A 23,956-nucleotide genomic window follows, 5' to 3' on the forward strand; every position below is an offset into this window, starting at 1 on the left:
AGAGTTTCAAAGAAAAGGCTTCCCATAACATCTGAGCTACACATACATCTTTGATTCACTTGACATTGTGGCTTATATTTAAGTGAATCGTAATGTTGATGTTGAATACATTGGTGTGATAAGTTGCGTGTTATGTTTATAACTATTCAGATGCCCGTGAATGTATTGCAAGATGAATAATGGAAGAATTCCTTTCTTTTAGTAAACATAGCTGTGATAGGGTTTCAGAAGTAGCTCGGTTACGGTTCAACTGGAGAATTACTTTTGAAACAAAAACCCTAACCATACACAAACTACTACATTTTACAAATACTACGCAGTTATTTATACAATTTGGGTCATGAGTTTAAAGATTTGGTAAGTAAACATTTTGTCTCTAAACAAACAGTGCAGTCATGCGTTGAGAAAAACACAAATACTAGACATTGATGCCCCTGCACCACCGCTACAGTTTAACCACCAGATCTGAAAATACTAGAGCAGGAACTGAGAGCTTTTGCTTTACTTATACCAAATGAGCCATGAATACTTAAGGATTCTTTGTCTAAATGTCTCCTGCACTAACGCTGATTATTTGCAGGTACTTGTCTACATCCATAGAACAATGTTTTGAGCACAAATGGTCATCTTGTAGCAGTGAATGATTTCGGCCAAAAATACATTTCTGATCTCCTGCTACATTATGAATCACCCAGATCTCTCAGGTCTTCTGGGACGCGTCTGATTTCTGTCCCAAGAGTCAGAACGAAACATAGAGAAGTTCAGTTATTATGCTCCAAATGTCTGGAACAAACTACCAGAAACCTGCAGGTCCGTTGAAACTCTGACTACTTTTAAATCCAGGCTGAAGACATTTTATTTTGCTGCTGCTTTGAATTTAACTATTCATATCTTACACTGTGCTGTAACTTGTATTCATGCACAACAGGCAACAGTTCAGAAGGTGTGTTATTCTATATTATTTATGTTTATTTTATTCTCTTTGCTTTTTAATGGCTGTTTTTTAATGCCATTTTAAATGTGTTTTCGTGAAATATTGTGTCTGCATTTTACCGAGACAGAGTAGACAAGAAGACTCGAGAAACAATAAACAACAGGCAACAGTTCAGAAGGTTTTTCTATGTGTACCAATGAAGTTACAATAGGGACATCTATCCCTCTTATTACGAAATTCCTCATTCAATATTTTCTGGCTCCTGTCTGTTTCTCAAACACAAAACATTCTGAATCATGGGATTGATTTAGTTCTTCTGACAGAGCAATAAAGTGTTTATATTCACCTGGAGACAGAGACGGAGAGACAGCTCAATACAACACTTTGTCTTTTGTCAAGCTGCATGCTTTTGTTTTAAGTCCCATAATTGTTTTCTCAGGGTGTTTAAAGCCACCAAACTAATGTGTTGGGTAAATCAAATTAGTTCTAACTCATCTCAATCTGAATGGACTTTGTGCTTTAAGCCAAGTAGTGAGTCAAGGACAAATGTCAAGAGCTAATTTGTTGGTTGTGCAGTGGCGTTATTGTCCATAAGCACCAATTTTGATATTCACCATCACAGAAACCATGGAGCCAGTGTAACTGTTTGCTTTAATTAGTTTTATGTAGCAAATATATTTTCTGGGCACGGGTTCTGCTATGTATTTAACTATAACAACACATTTGATATAAATTGTAAAAAAGGAGGAAACAGTGATAAAAGGCTGTCTTTGATACTGAATTGGAAAGAACACATAGTTCTCTCAAATGTAAGAGTTCCCCTTTTTTACTGGTTTTGTGTGTCCTAATGGATACATTATTACTTGAAGGTCCCATGCCACGGCCATTTCTACTGATCATATTTCCATTGTTGAGGTCTACTAGAATAGATTTAAATTGTGCAATTTTCCAAAATCACATTGGTTTCTCATACAGCATCTCTGTATAGTATGTGTATTCACCAGGTATTCACTCTCTGTCCTAAACGGCTTGTTGGAGCTCCTGCCCCCCCCCCCCCTCCCTGTGAGCTCACCCAGTGTGCTCTGACTGGTCGGGACGTTGCGAGGCTCGCTGCTGCTCGCCGCTGCTGCGAGGAGCGGACAGGTTTCCGGGTCGGCGATACAGCGAGAACAAGCGAAACTCATCCTGAGCACACACAAACACTCACAGCCGAAGTAAAAACAATAAGTGTGGCTTGATATTGAGTAAGAAAAAGGTTTATAACGCTGTGAGAATGGGTCTGCGGAGAGCATTTCTCCGCGATCCCAACTCGTCTATTACCAGCGTTCAGGGAGCTCTATGCAAGTCAATGGGGACTCCCTGTTAGTTAGCCAAGGGATCCTGGTGTGTGTGAGGTGCTCCCCGGATTGGTCCATTTGGGCCAATCCGGTCATTTGTTGTTGATTTGGGTGTTCACACGTCACAGAACCCAGGAAGCAAACAATGGAAAAAGAGAAATCCCCAACGAGGCGTTCTGGGGCAGCACAGACAGGTCTTTTCTGTGTTAGAGTTTTACTCGCTACAGGGTGTACTTTGAGGGTTTGTGACTCTGCAGACCGTTTACATGCAGAAAAAGCTACATAACACACAAGGGGACGGGTAATAACCAGAAAAGCATGACATGGGCCCTTTAAGTTTCTTATCATCGATAAGCATCTGATGACAGTCCATTTAAGCACTGTGTAGCGTGCGTATTGTAACCGAGCTACAGTTTGTGTGTACTTTGGATCTAATAGCCCGGGGTCATGAAGATTTCTGCACAGATGACTGGAGAGATAATTGACTTTGGAGCAAGCCCGTGCTGTGGTTTTGTCCGACATGAGGAGGGAACCGAATGTGGTAAAGAGCTGCTGGAAGAGGAGTTTGTGACACGTTACAGCACACAATGGCACAAACACAAAATATGCAAAGCCCTGCTTAATTCAACCATTTATGTTTGGCACAGCTTGCATGAATTGTCAACTCTGAAAGTATTTTTACAGGGCATGAAAATGTGTTGGAAGGAATTAATTCCTTGAGAACAAAGTCAATTTTACCACAACACAAACATAATTAAAAACACACAGAGAATGGTGTTAAACATATTTGTTTGGGGGGTTAGTTTAAGTTTTTCGTTTGTTTTTCAGCATAATTTTCACGGACCGATTATTTCCAATGACAATATAATTAGAATAACTTGTATTATCTTCGCACTTGAAATATCAATTTTTCCACAAAAGTATCTATAACCCATGAAACAGCTTTATGCTTAGTTCAAAAACTGTATAATGTATAATGGCAGTGGCTCAGTAAGTAGGGGCTTGGACTGGGAGCTGTAGGGTCACCGGTTCAAGTCCCCGACCATACCTAAAATATGGAGTGTGGACTGCTACTTGGAGAGGTCCCAGTTCACTTCCTGCCCTGCTGTGGTGCCCTTGAGCAAGGCACCAGACACTCCCATTGCTCCCCAGGCGCTGTACAATAGCTGCCCACTGCTCCTAGTACTAGACTCCTGGTACTAGGATGGGTTAAATGCAGAGAACACATTTCACTGTGTGTGCTGTGTGCTCTGCATGTGTGACCATTAAAGAGGGGTTTCATCTCTCCCAATTCTAATTCTAAAATGGTGACCAATTTGTATGTATTATAAAATCAGCTTGTTTTGATAATCATTATTTATCAGACAGTGTAATGGTGGATATTAAGCATATTTGATATTTCTTCTGACATTCCCACTGTTCTGCACAGTCACAATGTTGAAGTCATAAACCTTTCATTAATCCCCAGGTCTCTCTTGAAACTGGCTGCTCTGCAGTCTGCCCTGGAGGTATTACTTATAACTACCCTTGGCTTTAAGGCTATGACAGAAATTATGACCTTAATAAAGTCGACTTTGCAACATGTTCATGCCTAAGCATCTTGCAAGTGATACAAGAAGTCTGTCTGGCTCTTTTTAAAGGCTCCCCTGGGACGTCTCTTGGCAGGCAATGGACGTCCTCGTGGCTGAACGGCTGTCAAAGTAACTAAAAGATACTTAAAGAACAAAGTCCAAGTCGCCACTTGTCATTTGACTTATTTATGTTGCTGCTATAAGAGGTTTTAAATAAAGGTACAAGGGGTTTTCAAAGCTTTATTAACATTTAGGAGAGAATGTACCACATAGCTGGTAGAGTGATGTAGGTGCACAATTACTCCTAAAATGTGAGAAATTCACTGCATCCTCAGTCATCAGATTGCACAAAAGGCAAACGTTAAGATGGAGTGGTGATGTTTTAAAAAAAAGTTCTGGCTTTATATATTTCTTGTTGATTCTGCAAAAAACGATCAGCCTGCACCGTTACTTCATTCTCAGGATACATCTCTCAGCAGGATGAGTGTAGCTGTGTGTGGCTGGGGTTTATCCAGTAGTCCTTCTCAGCGTAACACTGCAGATAAATGTCACAGACCCAACAAAATAATGCTGGAATGCATTATCCACTTATTGTTGTTTATGGCCCCCTGTTGGATAACAAAGATATGGGTTCTTTTGATTGGATTGATTATATATATTTAATACTTAAAGGTGGGGTAGGTAAGTTTGAGAAACCGGCTCGAGATACACTTTTTGTTATATTCCATGGAATGCTCTTAACATCCCGATAGCAATGAATATCTTAAGTGCTTTGACAAAAAATCCATAAAAAAATGTCATCTGTGGAAGCCGTAATACTGTAAAAAGCACGACCAATCATTTTAGCCGGCCCGGCTAAAATAACTGGATGGCCTACCTGCCTGCCAGCCTTCCATCTGTGCACAAACTTATCTCGTGCCCTCATTGGTCATGTGCACGCACGTTCGTGTGTGTTGGAGGAGGGGCTCTGTAAGGAAGTGGCAGATTTTCTCCGGTTGTGTATTTTCAAATTCTACGCACTCGAGCTGGTTTCTCCGAAATTACCTACCCCACCTTTAATATAGATAAAATATATATATTTATATTTTTACTGATATGTCAACATGATCAACATTTCAACAGGATGGTGTTTTTTTATTTTTCCATTATGATCCCTTGATATTACTTTTTTCCATCTCAGATTTGTTCATAGAAAACCCTACAGTTATCTAACTTTTAAAACATTTCCAGGTAAACTGTGTTTAATGTTCAAAATCATTTGTAAACTGATTGAACAACCAAATAACATGGTTTGTGAACAAATCTAAATGCCCCTTTCTGTACTTTGCATCACACTGAATTGTTTTTTTTGACTTTATAATTTCTGTCATGCTTTTGTTTTTCCATGGCCAAGCTCAATGGGACTTGGTTAAATAAAGGTAATAGATATAAATATATAAGTTAAATAAAAATGGGTCCTGTTCTGGTGTTTTAAAGGGTTTTTGTTTTTAAATCAGAAGTCAGAAACGTTAACCTGCATATGCATATCAAGTGATTACATTGAAGTTATTAATTGGTCATATAGGAGTTTATCTGTATTTTATGCTGGCTTAAAATCACGACATTCAAAACCATCCACTTGCATCGGCTTTACTTTTAGTTTTTATTTGTGTTATTTATAACTTTTCTCTCCAGGCTGAAGGCCCAGTACAGAAAAACAACAATCATTATTAAATCACATTAAACGAGGGAATAAATGTGAATTTGCACACAATATAAGCAACACTTAACACAAGTCCACCGCAGGTTTTTCATCTCTCAGTGAGAATTTGAGGGGTGGGGCCTGTAATGCCCGTTGGCAGCTGGGGTTTGGATGCAAATATCACGGCTTTGCAACTAACTACTTGTCTGAGTTGGACGCAGTTCGACGCTCCTAAATGGATTTTAAAAGCGCAACTCGCAGGAGCTTCATTGCATATACGCAGCCTGACTTAAGAAGACGAAACAAAAACTCTCAGTGACTAAATTCTTCGGAATATATTAATATATCTAGGTATTTTTCATGCGTACAATCTTTTACTGGACGAATTTTAAATTCATTTCACATTGCAATGAAGTAACCTCAAATTGTGACAGATGTGAAAGAAATGAAATCATATGTCTTTCTAAAGGATGCCAGAGAAAAGTTGCATGGGGGTATCCTGTAGGAGGAGTTCTTTGTGACCAAACAAGTAACGGATTTTCCCTTATAAAAAAGGAAATTGAGTCCGGACTGCTCAATGAACAGCATTATCCGGAGCCCAGGCTGTACAGGTGGGTGGATTCTGAATTCATATTTTACTTTTTTGATAAACCGGGGCTTTGAGTAACATTTTTTTTTATTAATACAAAATGTAATTTGGGGTTCATTTTCTTTGTAATTAATCTATAATTTAGTTGGTTACGTTATTACCAGAACCAATAAAACACGATTTCATTTTAACATGTTCATTTACCATTATTATCGTTCTTTTTTAAATAACTTTCACAATTATATGTGACGACAATAATTGTATATTTGTCATTGACATTTTCCATGTTTGTGATTTACACGACTTAGTGCTGCAGATGTTTCCTTTAAAAAAAAAGAAAACACTTATCTTTACCTATCTTAAAGTAACCTTGTCATCCTGTGGAGCTACTTTTAATGTCATCCTCCAAAGCTCTGAAGTGACAAGAGAGATATAGAAACAGGACAGTAAGTTGAGACAGAGATGCTGGACTTGGGACAGGTGGGAATCTGCACTTGATGTTCCCTTTTCTCTGAGAAGCAGAGCAATGGTACAGCTGTATGCAGCATGGTGTGTGAGCCTCCAGGCAAAGCTGAACTGTGCTTAACTGAGCTGTATAGAATCAAGCCTCTGACTGCTGGAGCTGTGCAGGGCTTTAGTCCTACATGAAAACTCAAAAAGAGAGAGTTTGGTGTGGTTGGGGGAAACAGGCTCTCCTCTGCTCTGAGTGTTTTTCAACTGCTACTCATTTGACCTCTCACGGCCTGAACTGTTTAAGCTGCAGAGCTGAGGAAGTGATTACCAAAATGGTTGAGGCTTCTGTGGGTGCAGCAAGGTGTTTCTCCACACTCTGCAGAGGTGGAGAGGCTAATTACCTACAGATGGAGATTAAAAGGTGTTGAGAGCATGGGAACCTGCATAAGGATAAAGCCCCAGTCAACACCTCATTCCCAGTCTCATCATCTCTTGATGTTCTTCCACTCTTCCTGTTCATTGTGGGTTCATTTGGCTAGCACTGCTAGAGTTTATAGCTTGGATGTTCAAATCATGGCTTTTATTAATATTGAGAATGTTTTATAACATGAATGGTGAAATCACCCACAGGTCCTGAAGCTTTGTTTGCTGCAAACACGGGCAGCCACATTTGTGGTGAAACATTTCCTTATTTAAAAAACTGAATTGACCACTTACTCTATAGGGAGTAGCAGATGCCATTTAAAAATAATTCCATTTTAAAACAAGAGTGTTTTGAGGTTAGTGTGGGTACAGGGAAGTGTTGGCTCCACCGGTCGGTCATTCCTATGAGAGGAACAACACATTATGACGGACAATAAAATCTCTGAAGTTCGTGCAGTTCTTTGCTTTTATGTCTATTGTTGCACATTGCAAAGGCCATTATAAATGTCCTTCTAACCTTCATTGCTTTTTTGCCTATGTTATATGTGTTCATGATCTTTATTCAGCTCTTAAATATGTGTCCGATAGCCAGTGGCGGCTCCAGAGATTTTCTTTTGGGGGTGCTGTGGGGTAGCTTGACGTTTCATAGAGGGTGCTCAAACATTTAGGGTTTCCCATTAATGTCCCGGGCGCTACAGTTGAATTTGAACCCACACGCACATACACAGTGTACCCGCGACTGTTACAATGAAGGCTCGATAATCAATCAAGTTTTTTTATAAGTGGGGAGAGGACCTCACATCCTCTAGGGGGGTCCGGGGGCATGACCCCCGGGAAGATTTTTTTTTTATTATTGAAGTTAAATGCATCAATCTGGTGCACTTTGAGAGCAACATGAAGAGATCTATGGATACATCTCTCAACACCCATATGAAATAGAACTGTAAACCGATTTTCTATTTCTTTCTGGATATTTTACAAATCACTCCCCTTTTAAAGTGAATTCTTGTTTTACTGTCATAGGCTATAGTATTTCATACCTGTTTTTCATATATGCTCTTATTTTTTTTATACCTATAATGATCATATAAACGTGTGCCTCAGAAATTCTTATTGACGTTAATCGTGACCAAACCGTTTTGTGACCCACTGAGATAACTTAGACTAAAGTTAACTATCTAAACACTGAGAGAGCCCTTTACTTCACCTGACACCTGAGCTGAGGTTATCTGAGACTCTCAGTCTGACAGGAGAGAGTTCTCCCTCCACCTTGTTGTTGAAAAAGCTCCTTATATCCGTTAGCGTAGCTAGCACCAGATGCTAACCACAACGATCTCCGGTACCGGTGCGAGCTCTCTCGCTCGCTCGCTCGCGCACGCACACAAAATGGCTCGTGCCACACACACACACACACACAGAGCAGAGCTTGAATGAAACACAGAGACCCATACGTAGGCTACTTGTAATGTACTGTAGCATATTATTTTCGAATCAATCCTTTTTCAAATTATGAATTTCACATAAAAAATGAAAAGACATATACATTTCTTGGGGGTGCTTAGGGGGTGCTATGGCTATCCTGGGGGGTGCTTTAGCACTGCCGATAGCCAGTAGCTAGTCACAAATAGAAAGTTCATCGACAGGTTGCATTTGTAACTCTGAGCTCAGAGTTGTGGCACCTTCTCGAGTTCAATAAATTCCCAGTGTGGGAGCTCCCTTTCAGTGTTTGAATAATTGATAGATCAAACTTTGGACTTACAAAGGAGGCAATTTAATCTCCTGACTATTTGATGAGAGGGGCTTAGTTTCATTGGGCTCAGCTGAATGTGGCTGATGGTGAGGAAAGCACACAGTTTAATGGATGAGGGAGCAGAGACAGGGAACTTTCAAAACACACAGGTGCCACGAAAGCACCGCAGTTGCCCGATGAGATGACACGTTGAAGACTGGTTAGAAACAGGCTAAGGGTACATCAATCTGTTTTCTCAGTTGTATTTAACAGCCTGGTCCTGTCTCTTATCTCCATGGTTTGTGCGAGCAGATATGGATGGGCTGAGGTGTGCTTCTGGCGGGTTGCACAGAGCCGTGGGAGTGCTGCGTTATGAAAGAGTCTCTGGCACATGTCTTGAGTTACTCAGTGCTGGAAAGGTTATGTTCTGAGTGATACAGAGACTTAGCATGTCCCGTTCTCCACTCTCTCAAGGAACAGGTGCTGAAGAAACTGGCTGCGCCACTCTTTTGGCTCATTCCCGTAAATATGACTTCAGCCGAGAGGTGTCAGTGACATTTGTGAGTCATTAAGTGTTAAGAAGTAAATAAACCTACTGGCGGGGAAGAGGGACTGAAGTGTTTCCCAAATAGGAAAGGATACACTTACCCATGTCCTTTGTTAGCTGGAAAGCAATGCTATGAAATGCAATGATTGGAAAATAAACCTTTTTCTCGATATATGACTCTAGGTTCAAGAAATTCTGTATTCTGTGAATCATTCAGGCTTCAACAGATGCTCCCATTTACAAGCGGCTCTACTGAACTTTATTTAGCTCATAAAAGAAGTTATGTCGTAATAATGTTTAACAATAATGAGGTATTTTTTTACTTAGGGGTTCTATTTTCATCCATTTGAAAGTTCAGCTTCCCAAAAAACAGGATGTCTCATCATCACACACTGGTGCTCTTAATTATTCCATTCATTTATGAACAACCCAAAATAGAGACATGATCAACATTTTTTTAATTTAAGATTGGGGTCGACCATACATCCTATTCTGAATGCTCACATTTTTTGGTCAGTACATTTAAAAAGAAAATAGTGAAATATGAAATGAATTTGTGCTTTTTGATTTACACTTTAACAAATAATGTAATGTTGCCTGCTGGAATGTTTAGACGCACCAAATGGCATTGTCCTTAGTGTGATTCAGAGCCACAACCAACTCAACAGCCAAATATGGTCCTATTTTTCTTTATTGAGCTGCGAGGGAGGACCTCCCATTGCTTGGATCCTAACATGTTCTGTGTGTCCTCTTCACACAAGAGCTGTAAATACAGGCAGCGTATGACACTATCTAAAAAAGATCTCATTACCAAATATGACAAAGGCCGTTAGTCTTAGTGTGGGTTGCATTTCCCAGAGAGAGTTGACTGTATTTTCAAAGAATAAACATGCTCAATTCATCATCCAATTCCAAATACAGCTTGAAATGCCAGGAACCCAAAGTGAAAGCAGTTAAGACAAAATAAATATCTTCTCATAGCATTGGGTTAGAAAACAATGTCCCTGGTTTGAGAATGGAGATGTGTTGAAAGCATATTGGAAAAACATATTGAAGGAATAGTTCCAGGTTTGGAAATAGGATTATTGGTTTTCTTGCTGACAGTTGGTGAAAATATTGATACCTCTATGAAGTTAGAGCCAGCAGCTGCTTAGCACAAAGACTGGGGAAAAAAAGGGGAAAACAGCTAGCCGCTGTCCAAAGGTAGACATATACTTACAAGGTAGAAATATACAAAAGATAAATCTGAATAAAAAGGCAAAGGGCACAAACGACAAGAGGCGATTTTAGTTTCTTGATTTGTTTCTTGGTCAGGTTTATCAACGTTTGGAGTCTTGCCCCGACTCTATGTGGATGTCGGACAACTAGAAAAAAAGACTTTGTAGCAAGTTTTCATAGTGGCCAAACTGTGCAATTACAACTTCATGGTTCATCTCAAAATGCCAAAAACAACATTTGTCATTGTCTTACATTTCGAAAGATACTTTGATATGATAAATCTACTACACAGTATGAACACTTAAATATCCTTGATTAAAATCATTGTATCCCTTTATTCACGGGAAAACCAAGGGAGGGTTTAAGAAAACACTAGAGCGCTTATCTAGAAGCCAACATGTGGAATATCCGGGTTATTTTATCACTTTGCTGTCTAACGGTTTTTGCTTCAAGCGCCACTGAGTTACTTTTATAGGAATGGACAGGGCCCCAACTCCAACGCTGTATCAAGATCTCTTCATAGATCCAGGGTTTAACTATAGGCACAGTTTTTTCATTTTGCAATGAGCCAAGCTAGCTGTGTTTCCTTGTTTCCAGTCCTTATGCTAAGATCAGCTAATGGGTAGCTAGATGCTATATCTCTCAGAGGTATTTTATCTAACTCTCATCAAGAAACAACATTTGCATTTTACCCAAAAGGGGAAACTATTAATTTAAAACACTAACCTGTAACAACCCTTCTCCTAATCTCTCTGTCTTTTCTGCCTCCTTATCTCAGCAGGTCGTGGTACAAGCAGTTGTGTTTTCACCCAAAGTCAAGAACCTGCATCCATCTTTTTTCAATCTGTGAGCTCATATTCTATTTCCTCCTTAGAACATCTTTAATAAGACACATGCTTGTGAGCTCAGGCACTTATTGACAGAAAGCCTCCTCACACAGCGGGTTCCCTGCTTCCTTGCCAGCCCTCCCAGAGCTTCATGGGTTGAACCACCAGAGGTTCGTCAATCTCTCTCTCCTCCTCTTCATCCTCCGCACAACCCCTCATCCCCCCCTCAGTCCTACAACCCCGCACTGTCTGCTACCTTTGCCTGTACTACCACCAACGTGATGGCTTGTTGTGCCCCGGGCTTGTTTGGACTTGCGACCGCAACATCATCATCCTCCTCGACTACACAGACTTGCAGACACAGCAGCTACTAGAGTGAAAGATAAAGAGAGGCAGAGGGGAGGAAAAGGAGAGACAGACAGAAAGAGAGGAATACCAGAGGAGAGAGGGGGGGGGATAATCTGTCCCAGCAGCAGAGGGATCCACCTGTCCCACAGAGGAAGGGGGCCCCCCCACCTGATCCATCTGGTCGCAGGGGGGGACCCTGCGTAGCCGCTAAGGCAGCAGAGACTATGCAGCTGGGAGTGGTGGCGCTGGCAATGATCTTCCTCAGCTCCATGGGTCACAGCGAAGCTCTCAAGCTCTCCAAGGCGAGACGGCAGAGACGGGGTGAGTTTGCTCTTTCTCAGTTTGTTTTCATCTCTTTTTTTCTTCCTCTGCTGCCTTTCGTTACTGCGCTCTGAGTCACAGTGGTGCGTTTCTTGTAAACATTTAACAAGCAAAGTAAAGATAACGTTATGTTTATTTTCTCATCGGTCCTATTTGTTTTTCCTGGACGGGTTATGTTCGGTTCAGTGTTTCCCCTGCGTGGCTCGTCTTTCTTCCTCTTTTCAAGATTATGCCTCTCTCAGTTTGTGTAAAAGTTTGATTGGTATTAGGACTGTTTATAGAGAGGGTTATGATGGATTCACTCTCAAAGCTATCACTCTTTTTGTGTCTGGCTCTCTGTGGGCACATAATGGAATGAGTACCTGACAGGTCTAAGCCCTCAATTGGACCGAGCTGCCGGTGTTGTTGGAAGCATTTTTCTGACCTCATGCAACCACAAAGATGGTGCTTAGCCCGACTTGCAATATATCTCTTGCCTTAGTCTTAGTGCTGATGTTAGTGTAGGCTTTGAAATAATTCTTCCTTTACACACAAGGAGCCCTCAGCCAATGTCACGCTCGCCCTAACTTCTGTGAACCAGCTTTCATATAATACCATGACTGGCTGCAGTTACAGATGTGGTTTTAATTAGATCACACATACTGGGAAGGAATAACAGTTATTTTTGTCACATAAATTGAATATATTTTTACAATATAACACTCACGTGGCCTACATGGTATACAGCCTGAAATGCAGTTTGTCATGTGCCATTGTAATGAGGACAGAAGGATTTGGGTCACTCGCCATATACATGAGCGCCCTGTGCAGCGTCTCACTCAGCCGAGGTTTTTCCCCTCCAGATATGGAAGTTGTCTGCAATTTACACATTTGATGTATAGCTTTTACATCGTTAATGTCATCAGATTCTTTTCCCCGAATGGTTACAGGTTCATGTATAGATCAAACTGAAACCATCATAGAGGAGGGTGGCTTCAGACAGCACAAACTCTCTCTTATATAATCTACCATGTACAACAAACACCACAATCTCTAATTCATACACTCCCTGTGGTTAAACGATTACTCCCCAGGGCCATTATTCTTTTTTGAAATGTGTGATAGTGAGCAACAAGACCTGGCTGTAATTGGCTGTATTTGAGGTTACCATGACTTAAACGTGGTGTAATCTGTTCATGGGAGAACCTTTTTACCATCCGACTTATCTCTGGGAGGCAGGAAGGCAGATGGATTGCTATGTGAGGGTATGTATATTTAGAGCTGACACAGTATGAGACTGTAAATCAACTCCGAAGACATTGGTTTTGTCTCTGAATGGCTCCTACAAAAAGGATTTGCACTTTGACACACTTTTCCAAGAAGTTATTCCAAAAAATGGGAGCGTGTATCGATTGCGGCTTTTTTGAAAATGATTTTTTTTTTTAAATGGTTGACTTTTGGATTACAATGTTGTAAAGAAAATGCTTCGGGAGTGCATTTTCAGACTTAAAGCAAGGGGCATACTGTTTGGTATCGCTATAGAAAAACACTCATCATTTCTGACTGACTCTAGTAGAGGCATGGTGTGATGTTAGTTGCCTGATTTGACTGGCTCTTGGTAAGCTGTCAGCCCCAATTACCCTGATTTCTCCAAATTAAAATCTGTTTAGGATCCCAGAGCAAGCAGTTTGAGGTAAACAGTGAGTAACTGTTCAAACAAAGATGTTTGGCCTGTCCCCAGGTTAGATCAAGCTGCGAGCATTAACCCAAGCTTGTCGGACACATAAAACACAACATGGCTGGATCTGGGGAGAGGCCAGAACCATTACAATGTTATTCTCATTGGCATAATGTGGGAAAATTGCCCTTATAATTTCACTGTGAAAAATGAACATCTTCCTGGAAACTTTTTATGAGGTAGTACTCCATGCTTTGGTTTTGCCTACTTCAACTGACTGTTACTTACTCTGTTTATTTTTGCTTGTTTTCCCACAGTTAGCACTGAGGGGCCACCATCTTGCCCCAAAGGCTGTGAACGATGCTCTGAGTATAACGGCTGCATCAAATGTAGGCCCAAGCTCTTCATCTTCCTGGAGCGCAATGACATCCGACAGATAGGCGTGTGCCTCGCCTCCTGCCCCATGGGATACTTCGGCATGAGGAACCCAGAAGGCAACAACAGATGCACTCGTGAGTTTGCTTTGTGTTATAGACTCCTGACCAACAACAGACAAAACCATCAGCCTCAATCCACATAACTGTAGCCACACATCTGGAAATGTCTAAATACAGTCCAGCTGTGGTCAAATCACCCCTGCAAAAATGTTCAGAAATCTGTTTATCTTTAGCTCATCATCTCCTGTTTGTGTTCAATACGGGGGTATTAGGGGAATACCCTGCTAATTTCTTGGTATCTAGCTTTTTGTTTTGTATTTCACTTTACTAAAACATTTTGAGTTTGAGTTGAAGGCATACAATTTGAAAGAAGCAATCCTACCATTCGAAGGTTATTTCTCCCTTTTTTGTGCAACTTTGAATAAAGCACCAACATAGCCACTAAATCCAGAAAGTCGGTAGAATTTTTAATTGATCTGGTGTTCATTATGGTTTGCCACATTTGGAAAGTGGGTGAGAGGGTGGTCACAGTCACAGCACTTACCAAACTTACTTAGATGGTTCTTGTGGCACCGATCCCATACTTTTAGCAGTGCCAGCTCCTCAGTCTGTTGTGTTTATTACCCTTGCGTGTAGACGGAAAACAGAATAAGATCGAAATTCCGAACAAAAACATCTCAAACGCATTGTTTGTCTATTTTTGAGAGTATGTTTTTAGTTTGGCCTTGTGTGCAAAGTTCATTCCAGGCCTCAATCCATGTTTGTTATTCTTTCATTTTTCCACATATTTTGTTTTGAGACACCCTTACTTACTGTATCATAAAGGATATATTCTCTGAAATAACTAAGGGTGCATTTTAAAACCTAATTTCTTGCCCTTGCAAGAAACTCAAATGATCAAAGTGTATTGATTTTCATGGCTATAAGTTAGTGTAAGTGTTTGGCGGGCAACTACAATCAGCATGTCTTCTGATACAATAAGAAACATGTGCAGGCTATTCCTCTTTTCTTGTGTACCCATTCCAGCATCACATCGATCATATTTTATGTCAGGTTTACACAACCTCAACAAATACAAGTCTTAAATCTGCCTCTGGGGTGAATCTATTTTCATATTTTCATATTTTAAATTGAAAGATTATAGAAACAGAAGGTGTCATTTTGTACACCAGTTTTCCCACTATAATTATGGAACTGTGTATTACAGACCTTGTGCTTAGGCAAGGCAAGGCAAGTTTATTTATATAGCACCTTTCAACACAAGGCAATTCAAAGTGCTTAGAGGAAGACAACCTAATATGTATATTATGCAAAAGAATGCTAAATTAATACAGCAATGTGTCTTGGTTTCTTTGTGAAGTTAGTTTCATTAATGCAATTGACAATATTTTAAAAATGCCTTTAACCAAATATTGGATAATTTGCAATACAATTAAACTGTGTGTTTCAGCATTATTTCCCTGAAAAGAAAATATTATGTTGAGGCCCTCAGTGGCAACCTGGGGTTTTATCCAATTATCTGACAGCTTACATGTCATCACAGAAAGTCTATTTGCAACATTTGTCTTGCATCATAGGGCCACAAACGTCAGTACTGTCAAATGTAGATGAATAGTGCTTAACAATAGTAATTGGTAGCAGGAGGCAAGAACCCAGTGAGTGTTAGATCATGTCTGACCGTGCATAGGACCTTCTGCAGAGTAAACTGTCTTAAGATTAGTACACATGAATACAGTATGTCTAGAAGACATTATCTATATAGAATGGAATTGATAGATCATTCATTTTCTTCACTTTAATTAATGAGAATTAGGATTTGTGCTTGTAATTATCTCAACTGCGAGAAGACTGGAGAGTTAGAGATTATAATGAGTCTGAGGTGCAGAAACTCTTGAGATACAATCCTGGCTGTACTTACACCAACTTTCTGAAACAACAACGCCTGTTGTGCATGTGTTTTTAAGAGTGTTACCCCCCCTAAATAGTGTTGCTTAATCACTAATAAATCTCTTTGAGGAATTAAAATGAAAACTTCCTCTTGCTCTGTCTGTGGAAAACCATCTGCTTCTCTTTCTGCCACAATGCAATTAATATTCTACTAAAACAATAGACATGTTGGTGTTTCCACAGAAATAATCTAAAACTAAAAAAATGAACTTTCACCATTTCCAAACACAATGTGATTTTAACTGATTTGATCCTCCTTTTTTGTCTTTCAGAATGTAAAATAGACAATTGTGAAGCGTGTTTCAACCGCCATTTTTGCACAAAATGTAAGGAGGGCTTGTATTCACACAGCGGCCGATGTTCTGTCAGCTGCCCTGCAGGCTTAAGACCGGTCAATGAGACCATGGAGTGTGTGGGTGAGTGACCTTTGACCTTTAACCACCACTGAATCTGTAAAATATACTTCCAACATTGCCTAGATAGTGTTATATTTGCTGCTGTTTTACAACTTGATTCCTCTTCCCGTATTTATGAATACACCGCATCACGGTTAAAACATTTGATTTTCTTTTGAACCAGAAAGCCTTTTTGAGTGTCTCTCACCTAATGAAACGGTTCATAGGTGTGAGCCACATGTTGACTCAATCTTTATTATCACTTCATCTGAGCAGCTAATAATGTTCAAATCACTGGCCTGGAAAAGTGGAAGTGAACTAGAAAACAAGATCTCTTTATTTTTCCTTTCTGTTCTTTTTCTGTTTTGTTGTTGTTGTTGAAACAATTCTGTCAAAAGGATTATTAACACTACCAGCTGTTGGTGTTGTTCTAACTTAAACCTGCTGGTCCACCGAGACTAGAAATGTTACCGTGCAAACTATCCTTTGTTAAGAGCGCATTATTGGTTTTCAGGTTCACAGCAACCCTCTCATTCGTCCCACAGATTGCTTTCAGATTTGGACATTACTTAAAGTCATTATTCTGAGTTTAAGCTGCTGAGCTGTTAAACCCAGACATGTCTGGGAAATAAATGTGAGATGTTGGAGCTGTGTAACAATCACTAACTTCTTTGGTCTAACTTTTTTTTAAGCAGGTCAGCGTCCTGCAGAATGCGAACTTGGCGAGTGGAGCCCATGGAGTTCCTGTATGAAGAAGAACAAAACATGTGGATTTAAGAAAGGCTCGCAGTCTCGGGTTCGTTTGCCCCTTCTGCAGACCCACAGCCCGGACACCTCCCCGGCCTCTGTACCCTCGCAGACCTGTGCTCCACAGACGGAGAAAATGAAGTGCATTGTGACCAAGACGCCCTGTGTGAGAGGTAAATACACATTTAGTGCAGGAACTAGATATATTGGGGATCGAAGGATATTTTGTAAGGACTTCTACTTAAAGGTCACCTATTATGCAAAATCCACTTTTTCATGTCTTTTATACATAAACATGTGTCCCCTCTGTGTAAAGAGATTCTGAAAGTCTCAGGAAAAAAGATTCTCTCACTTTCACTGATCTAAATATAAATATAAAAACTGAAAATGAGCTGATCAGATTTTGGCCACTTTATGATGTCATAACGATTTTTTGGCTTATGTAACCATTAGTCAATCAGCAACCAAGGTAACCCCCCCCCCCCCACCTTATCACCTGAATCTCCTCCTACAGCACCAGTGTTCTTTTTAACCAAATATCTCGCAGTGGGGAGTGGCTCCTTATTTTCATCTAAAGAACAGACAGAGAATCAGCACTTTGGAAACAGGGCTGAAACAGAGGGGTTTATGGGATGCTGCAATGCATGATCTGTTTGGTATTTCGAGGCCAAACACTTCAGAGAAATGTTTGTTTATATCTGAGACCTATAATATATTGATGAAAAACAGTATAATAGGGGACCTTTAAAGAATATACTAGTTCAAATAAAGTAAGAGTAGTAATTTTACCATCAATAAAGTCCATGTGCATCATGAAACGCCTCCACCAGTTAGTGATGACTGATTTAACCATTACTCAACTCAACATCCAAAGGCTGCATTCCCGCCAGCGTGTCTGTGACCTGCAACATGTTGACTGGGTTTGGTTTGGCTGAGCTCAGAGAAGGATACAAAATATCTTGCCTTCTCAGCATGTAAACAATAAACACCGTATACGAGCCAAGCAGATGAAGGGCGGGCATTACGCTCTACGAAGCTGGAAAAGGATCAGAGCTAAAAAGAGCCATTTGTTCTGAAGACCATCGAAGCGTGAGGTTTACACGGCCATGACATGTTTGCCTGGGCGCTTATCATCCACACAGCAACTTGCTCTCCGTCAGGTTAACAGTCATGATTTACTTTCACAACAGCTTATTAGTCGTTCTTGGACTCAATCGCAGCTAATAAATGACAGATCGATGAAAAATGCAACACAAATTACACTCTCCATTTTATTTGCTTTTAAACAAATGTGTCCTTAGTGGTGAAAACATATTTACCTGCAGTTGTGTTGGGATGAGAAACTTAAAAAAATAGAAGGGAGTTGTTGTTTGTTTTGTTCTCTTAAACAGGAAAGGGTTTTTTGCAAATTAAGAGTTATTCGAACATTGTGTCTCTAAAAGCAACCTTATACTAATCTGTTTGTCAGAATTTGCCAATTTTAACCAAAGTTGGAAACGTTCACTCATTTACAAGAACTGAGAGAAAGGTTAATGAGCAGCATTAAAGCCTTTATGGGATAGTGGCATGGCATGCTTACAGAATTGCAGGCACTGAAACCACATTGTGTAGCAATATTTGCACAGTTTTGGCATTTGTACTGATGTTGCAACATGTAACAGAGGATATGCCTGGATATATGCGAGTAAACATGTTGGAGGCTTGCTTATTCAAGAACCTACTATTCTGTTGAACAGTTCCTATAGGGCTAAGAGTCTAAAGAGCACGATCTGACATTTTCCCATATGGATCTGTGGTAGTGTCCAAAGGGAAGGAGGCTGGTGTGGCTGGTAATTGCTCAGTGAGGAGAAAGATCTTCGTTGGCTGTGACAGCACGATTTGAGAAACGAGAAGCACATTTTCTCTGTCTGACGCCTGCAAATCCTGGAAAGAATGTTTGCTTTTGGTTGAGAAGAACAATTAAGAGTGAAATATTAGGTCAACTACTTAACTCAACTATAAACGTCCCTATAAAACTGCTAAGTAGAATGCCAAGATTCTAAGTTTGGCACAAGCAAGGTGCCAAATGATGAGTCAGAAATGTGTGGATAAGCTTTATTTTTTTTAGCTTTGGGCAAAGAGGATTTTTAGTTCTGTTTTTCCATCATTAATATTGCAAGAAATGCACAGGAATTCATTTTCTTCTGTGAGGTAATTGATGGGTGATGGCACCTATGACTCAGGTGAACCAGTTCATGTGGGTAAACTCACTCTATGATGAAACAAGAGCGCAGCTGTGGATTCATCTGTGGGAGTTGGCTGGCAGGCTGGATATTTAAAACACAGGGGGCAGACGTTGTATAACATTAGTGATTTAGTGGTCTGCAGAACTCACGCTTTGTGTTGATTTGGCTGCACATTTTTTCCCCTTTTCCTGAAGCTCCTCAAAAGGGTCTCACGCGAAAACAGAATTTTCTGGATGTGTTATTGCATTTGTCAGGAAAAATTGTTTAGCTTGGATGGAGAGGAAGTACAATCAGGGCTGTCATAAACTGATGGAGTTCCCCACTCTTGGCTCCATTAGTGATTTGTTAGAGGAGTAATTAAGTCCTTACACAGTAATAAGCACATCAGCTCAGATGCTGCAGAGTGTGTGTGAGGACTCTTTAGTTCACTCATGCTTCACTCTCTCTCATTGTGCGTCATTGATATAAATTGAAACTATTAAGTACTTGTCGGCGTGGTGCTCATAAAAGCTCAGAAATATGTTTATCAGTTCATGACAGCACACAACTGATTATCATGCCGGACATAAAATCTTCCTGAATTATTTGAGCCAGCTTGCCAAATGATGTCACACGTTTTGTTTTCACCATGTTGGCATTAATGGGGCTCGATAATGATGAGTTAATCCTACTGTGTGGGACTGAGCCTTGTTTTCAGTTGAGTAAAGTCATTGTGACTCTGCATGGGCCTGCGGTGGGTAAATGTTTTCATGTTAAGTCTGTCCACATTCAGCTACACTAAATCTACTCCATCACGGTGTAATGATTTTCACTGGAAAATGAAATTTGAGAAGCATTGTATCTTTGGACTTTTTGTTTTTCTTCTTTGTGCCTTACCCAGAGAATCATAACTGTTTGTACAGCAAGTTTAAAAATGCTGGTAGGGAAATAAACACAGACCAACAGTTATAACTGCACAGCAGTAGACAAACATGGTGGCGCCATAAGCCTTGCTGTTGTCAACTGCGTCGTGAATACTGTCCAGCTCTTGGCACGTGTTCACTCATTTTCCAGGATATGCAGAGACTCTCAACGAACAAGTTCATAACAAACAACCTTCAGCCTAACTACACTCCCTCAGATATACAAAACCGAATACTTTTGAGTGCTGCCTAAACAAAAGCCATCTGACACCAGACACAATGTCCATTTCCACTTTGTGGCAGCTCTCACGTCCTGATGGACCATTATTGGGCCCTTGACAGTGTTTAGCTAATTATACTAGAAGTGATTTTAAGGTGATTTATGTGAGAGAAAATGGTGTCACTTGACTGTGCTACAGCAGAGTAAAGCTCTTTATTCCCCTGAATGGGCTACATGTGGACAATAACCACACCGTGTTGGATGTTTGTATTTAGAGAGCAATTATACCCTTAAATATGTGACGGGAGTAAATCAGAATGAGAGAGGAGATGGGAGGAGACTCGCAAAAGTGCTTTACATTTGAATTCCCTCCAATATCCAATATTTGTGACTCCTCTGTTTGTAATATTGATCAAGTTAAAATATAGAATTATTGAGTACCATGGTCTGGGGGCTTTCTGTGTTCTCATCTTACAGCTTTACCATTTCACAGATTGCTTTCAGTCCATGAAAGTCATTTGAAAATGTTGGTAGCCTAAAAATGAAATATTCAACATTTGTTTGGATTTTGCTCGGCCCTCTAACCTCTAAGCAAAACTTGAAGCTTTAAAACATTTGTTTCTGTGACTAGGTCCACTTTTTATACAGTCTATGGGCTGCAGTTTGGGCATATGGGTATGTCATTAGGCTTTCAGGTAGTTAGTCTGAAACAAAGTATGGTCAAATCTAAAATAGAGACCTAAAAATGGAGGCTTCAGAGAAAGGGGTATGGGATCACCAAAGGTATTATAATTAATCCTGCGGGGAACAGGGATGTCTGTATACAATTTCCAGGCATTCCATCCAATAGTTGCCAAGGTATTTCACTTATTTAAACATTTGGAAATGATATTGGTGTACAGGAAAAGTCTGGGATCAACATACTGATTAGGATTCAACTTCTGTGGCCATCAATGTCAGTGAATGGCAATAGATCCAACGTCTGTGAGATATTTCGGTCCAGATCAATGGATGTGGCTAAAAACGACTTCCAAATGTTTTATTATTTTCTCCTGTTAGGTTTGATAATTATTTGTTGATTTCCTAAGGGACTTTGGTTTCTGCTTTACTTATCCTGTCAGTGTGGCTAAACATAGCTTTATGTTGCCATTCATGAATAATTCTGGACTGGATGTTTGTGGTTTGCACTTGTTGGCCTGTATTGAAAACCACACAGCCACAAGTGACAAGTCCTAATCCAACACATACCTTATCATCCACTTTCTCATCCCTCAGGAATGTGTGTTTTTAATTTTGTTTAGGCAAGCTGAGGCCCTTTTAGCATACAAAAACATCCGATGATGACAGATATCTGACAGGAGTTTATTTGAGAAGTCATATAAACTATTAATCATATGTTCTATGCATTCTCCTTTCAGAGAGGAAAAATAAGGGAGACAGACAAGACGATACAAACAGGAGGGAGAATGGACGAGGACGAGGTGGAGGAGGTGGAGGAGGAGGTGGAGGAGGTGGAGGAGGAGGAGGAGGAGGAGGTGGAGGTGGAGGAGGTGGAGGGAAGCGGAGAAAAGGCCAGAGCAGGACCACAACTGCTCCAAGCATCACAACCAGCTCCGTCAGCTAAACTCCATCGCCTACTGGATGGGGCTGAGAGAAAAACAGAGACAATACTTTTTCCAGCAGCACCCGCCATAGACAAAGTTCAAAGTGATGAATTAACGCTGCTATGCATTGTAGAAGATGCAAAGAGAACTGGAGGATTGCTGCAACACTAAAGGCTTCTGAGCTTTGTGAATAGATGAACATTTCTGGAAGATACTGGTGTCTAAGTGGCGTTCAGAAAGACTTGTTGAGTTTCTTTCCACTGTGAGGGATCACTGCTGGACTGCAAAGCCGTGTTGAGGATTGCGGTTCGTGTCGGCAACCAAACCGATGTCACTCCACAGATTCCTGTGTTTCAAATGCAGCATTCAAGCTGGAAGTCTGATAATGAATGACGGTTCTCTTCCCTCTCGTCTGGTCTATGATGTATTTTGTTCCAGTCCTGTTTTAATCACAATCTGTTCTTCATTTGTTTTCATCTTTTTGAGAGGGTGGCAGATGGATTTTCTCAAAAAGCCGCTGTTCATGATGTAAAGACAATGTATAATATGAAGTCTTTGTACCTTTATTTCCTATTGTGAGATGAAACAAAAAAGAAAGGCACTGGATATCATTTGTGGTTGTTGAGGGCAGACGCTAGACAGTATATTATTTTGAGTAAGGAATATATTACAAAGCAAGCCTAAGATGAAGGAGGATTACTGGCTTATATCCTTCTTTGGTGTCTTGACTCAACCTTTTTTCCATTTGATAGCTTAGCTGTTTGTTCAGAATTAAATGTTGGTGTTTGTATCTGAAATTAACTCTGCACAGAAAACGAGGAATACAAACATGAGTATTTGCATGTGTACATGGTTGCATGTAAATGTGTGTGTGTGTGTGTGTGTGTGTGTGTGTGTATGTCTGTGCGTGTGTTTGTCTCTACCTAAAGTCTGTCTGTTTGTGTACTTTGTATGCATTTCTGCACGGTCATCAAGTTGTTTGTCAATGGAACTTAGTCGTTTGTACATGTGTGTTTACGTTTGCACATGTGTGTTAATATTGGTCTCATAGTTTGAAGGAATAGGTTCTGGAAATCAAAAGGAAGGAAATGTAAATGCACAGTGATATATCGAATATGCAGTAACTACAAGCCACTGATCATCATATAAGCCATCAAATCATCAGCTGCTCAGTAATCATTTCTGTTTGCAACAGGGTCTGACGATTTTGCACAACTATAATGTTTCCTACTGCTCAAGTTTCAATACAATCAAAGCATTTTACACATTTATACTCATAAAGCTTCAAAACATTTCAGATACAGAAAAAAGGGTGTCTTTCCCTGACATTGTTTTCCAAGAGTCTGTTTGCTTTACACAAAATATTAGTTTCAGGAGAAGTTACACGCTACATTATTCAATCATACTATGGATTGTGATACTGAATATGTCCAATTGTGTTTATCATCAAACATAAGAAGTATTAGAGTCATTATGTATAGCTTATTCTGTGAAAGCCTCAATAAAGTTCAGATGAAGCTGATGAAACTTCAGTCATACACTGATGCTGATTTGTTTGTCTGATTTACGTTTTGAATGACCAACCGTTTATTCATCCAATATGCTTTTATTGTTTCTACAGTCTTTAAATATGCCCTATACACATTGGTATGTATTCACGAATGACAGATTTTTACAATTTTACAATTTACTTTTACAATTTGGGATATATTTTTACATTTCAGCCAATATTTGTTATTGTATATCGTAACATTGCAATTGCTAAGTTAAGAGCAGAGATCTGGAAGGACTACAAGTCTAATGGTGTAAGAAACATAAGGACACAATCAAGAGTTTTATACCCT

The 23,956-nt window shown here is 40.0% G+C and overlaps 1 protein-coding gene across 4 annotated transcripts; it reads left to right on the forward strand.

Annotated features, from left to right (window-relative positions):
• The first annotated feature begins 5,732 nt into the window (after nucleotides 1–5,732).
• rspo1 (R-spondin 1) lies at nucleotides 5,733–23,657 on the forward strand. 4 transcript variants are annotated; one of them, XM_034153346.1, is made up of 7 exons: nucleotides 5,733–6,134; nucleotides 11,261–11,328; nucleotides 11,423–11,978; nucleotides 13,953–14,147; nucleotides 16,292–16,435; nucleotides 17,107–17,334; nucleotides 21,927–23,657. In XM_034153346.1, the coding sequence occupies exons 3-7, from the start codon at nucleotides 11,882–11,884 to the stop codon at nucleotides 22,130–22,132; spliced, it is 870 nt and encodes a 289-aa protein (XP_034009237.1). In that variant the 5' UTR covers nucleotides 5,733–6,134; nucleotides 11,261–11,328; nucleotides 11,423–11,881; the 3' UTR covers nucleotides 22,133–23,657. The 4 variants fall into 4 exon arrangements, with proteins under 4 accessions (XP_034009237.1, XP_034009235.1, XP_034009238.1 ...); XM_034153344.1 differs by having other exon boundaries at nucleotides 11,261–11,978; XM_034153347.1 differs by having other exon boundaries at nucleotides 11,261–11,978; nucleotides 17,110–17,334.
• Nucleotides 23,658–23,956: the final 299 nt, after the last annotated feature.

Source organism: Trematomus bernacchii, unplaced genomic scaffold, assembly GCF_902827165.1.
Source record: "Trematomus bernacchii unplaced genomic scaffold, fTreBer1.1, whole genome shotgun sequence".
In the NCBI taxonomy this organism is placed as follows: domain Eukaryota; kingdom Metazoa; phylum Chordata; class Actinopteri; order Perciformes; family Nototheniidae; genus Trematomus; species Trematomus bernacchii.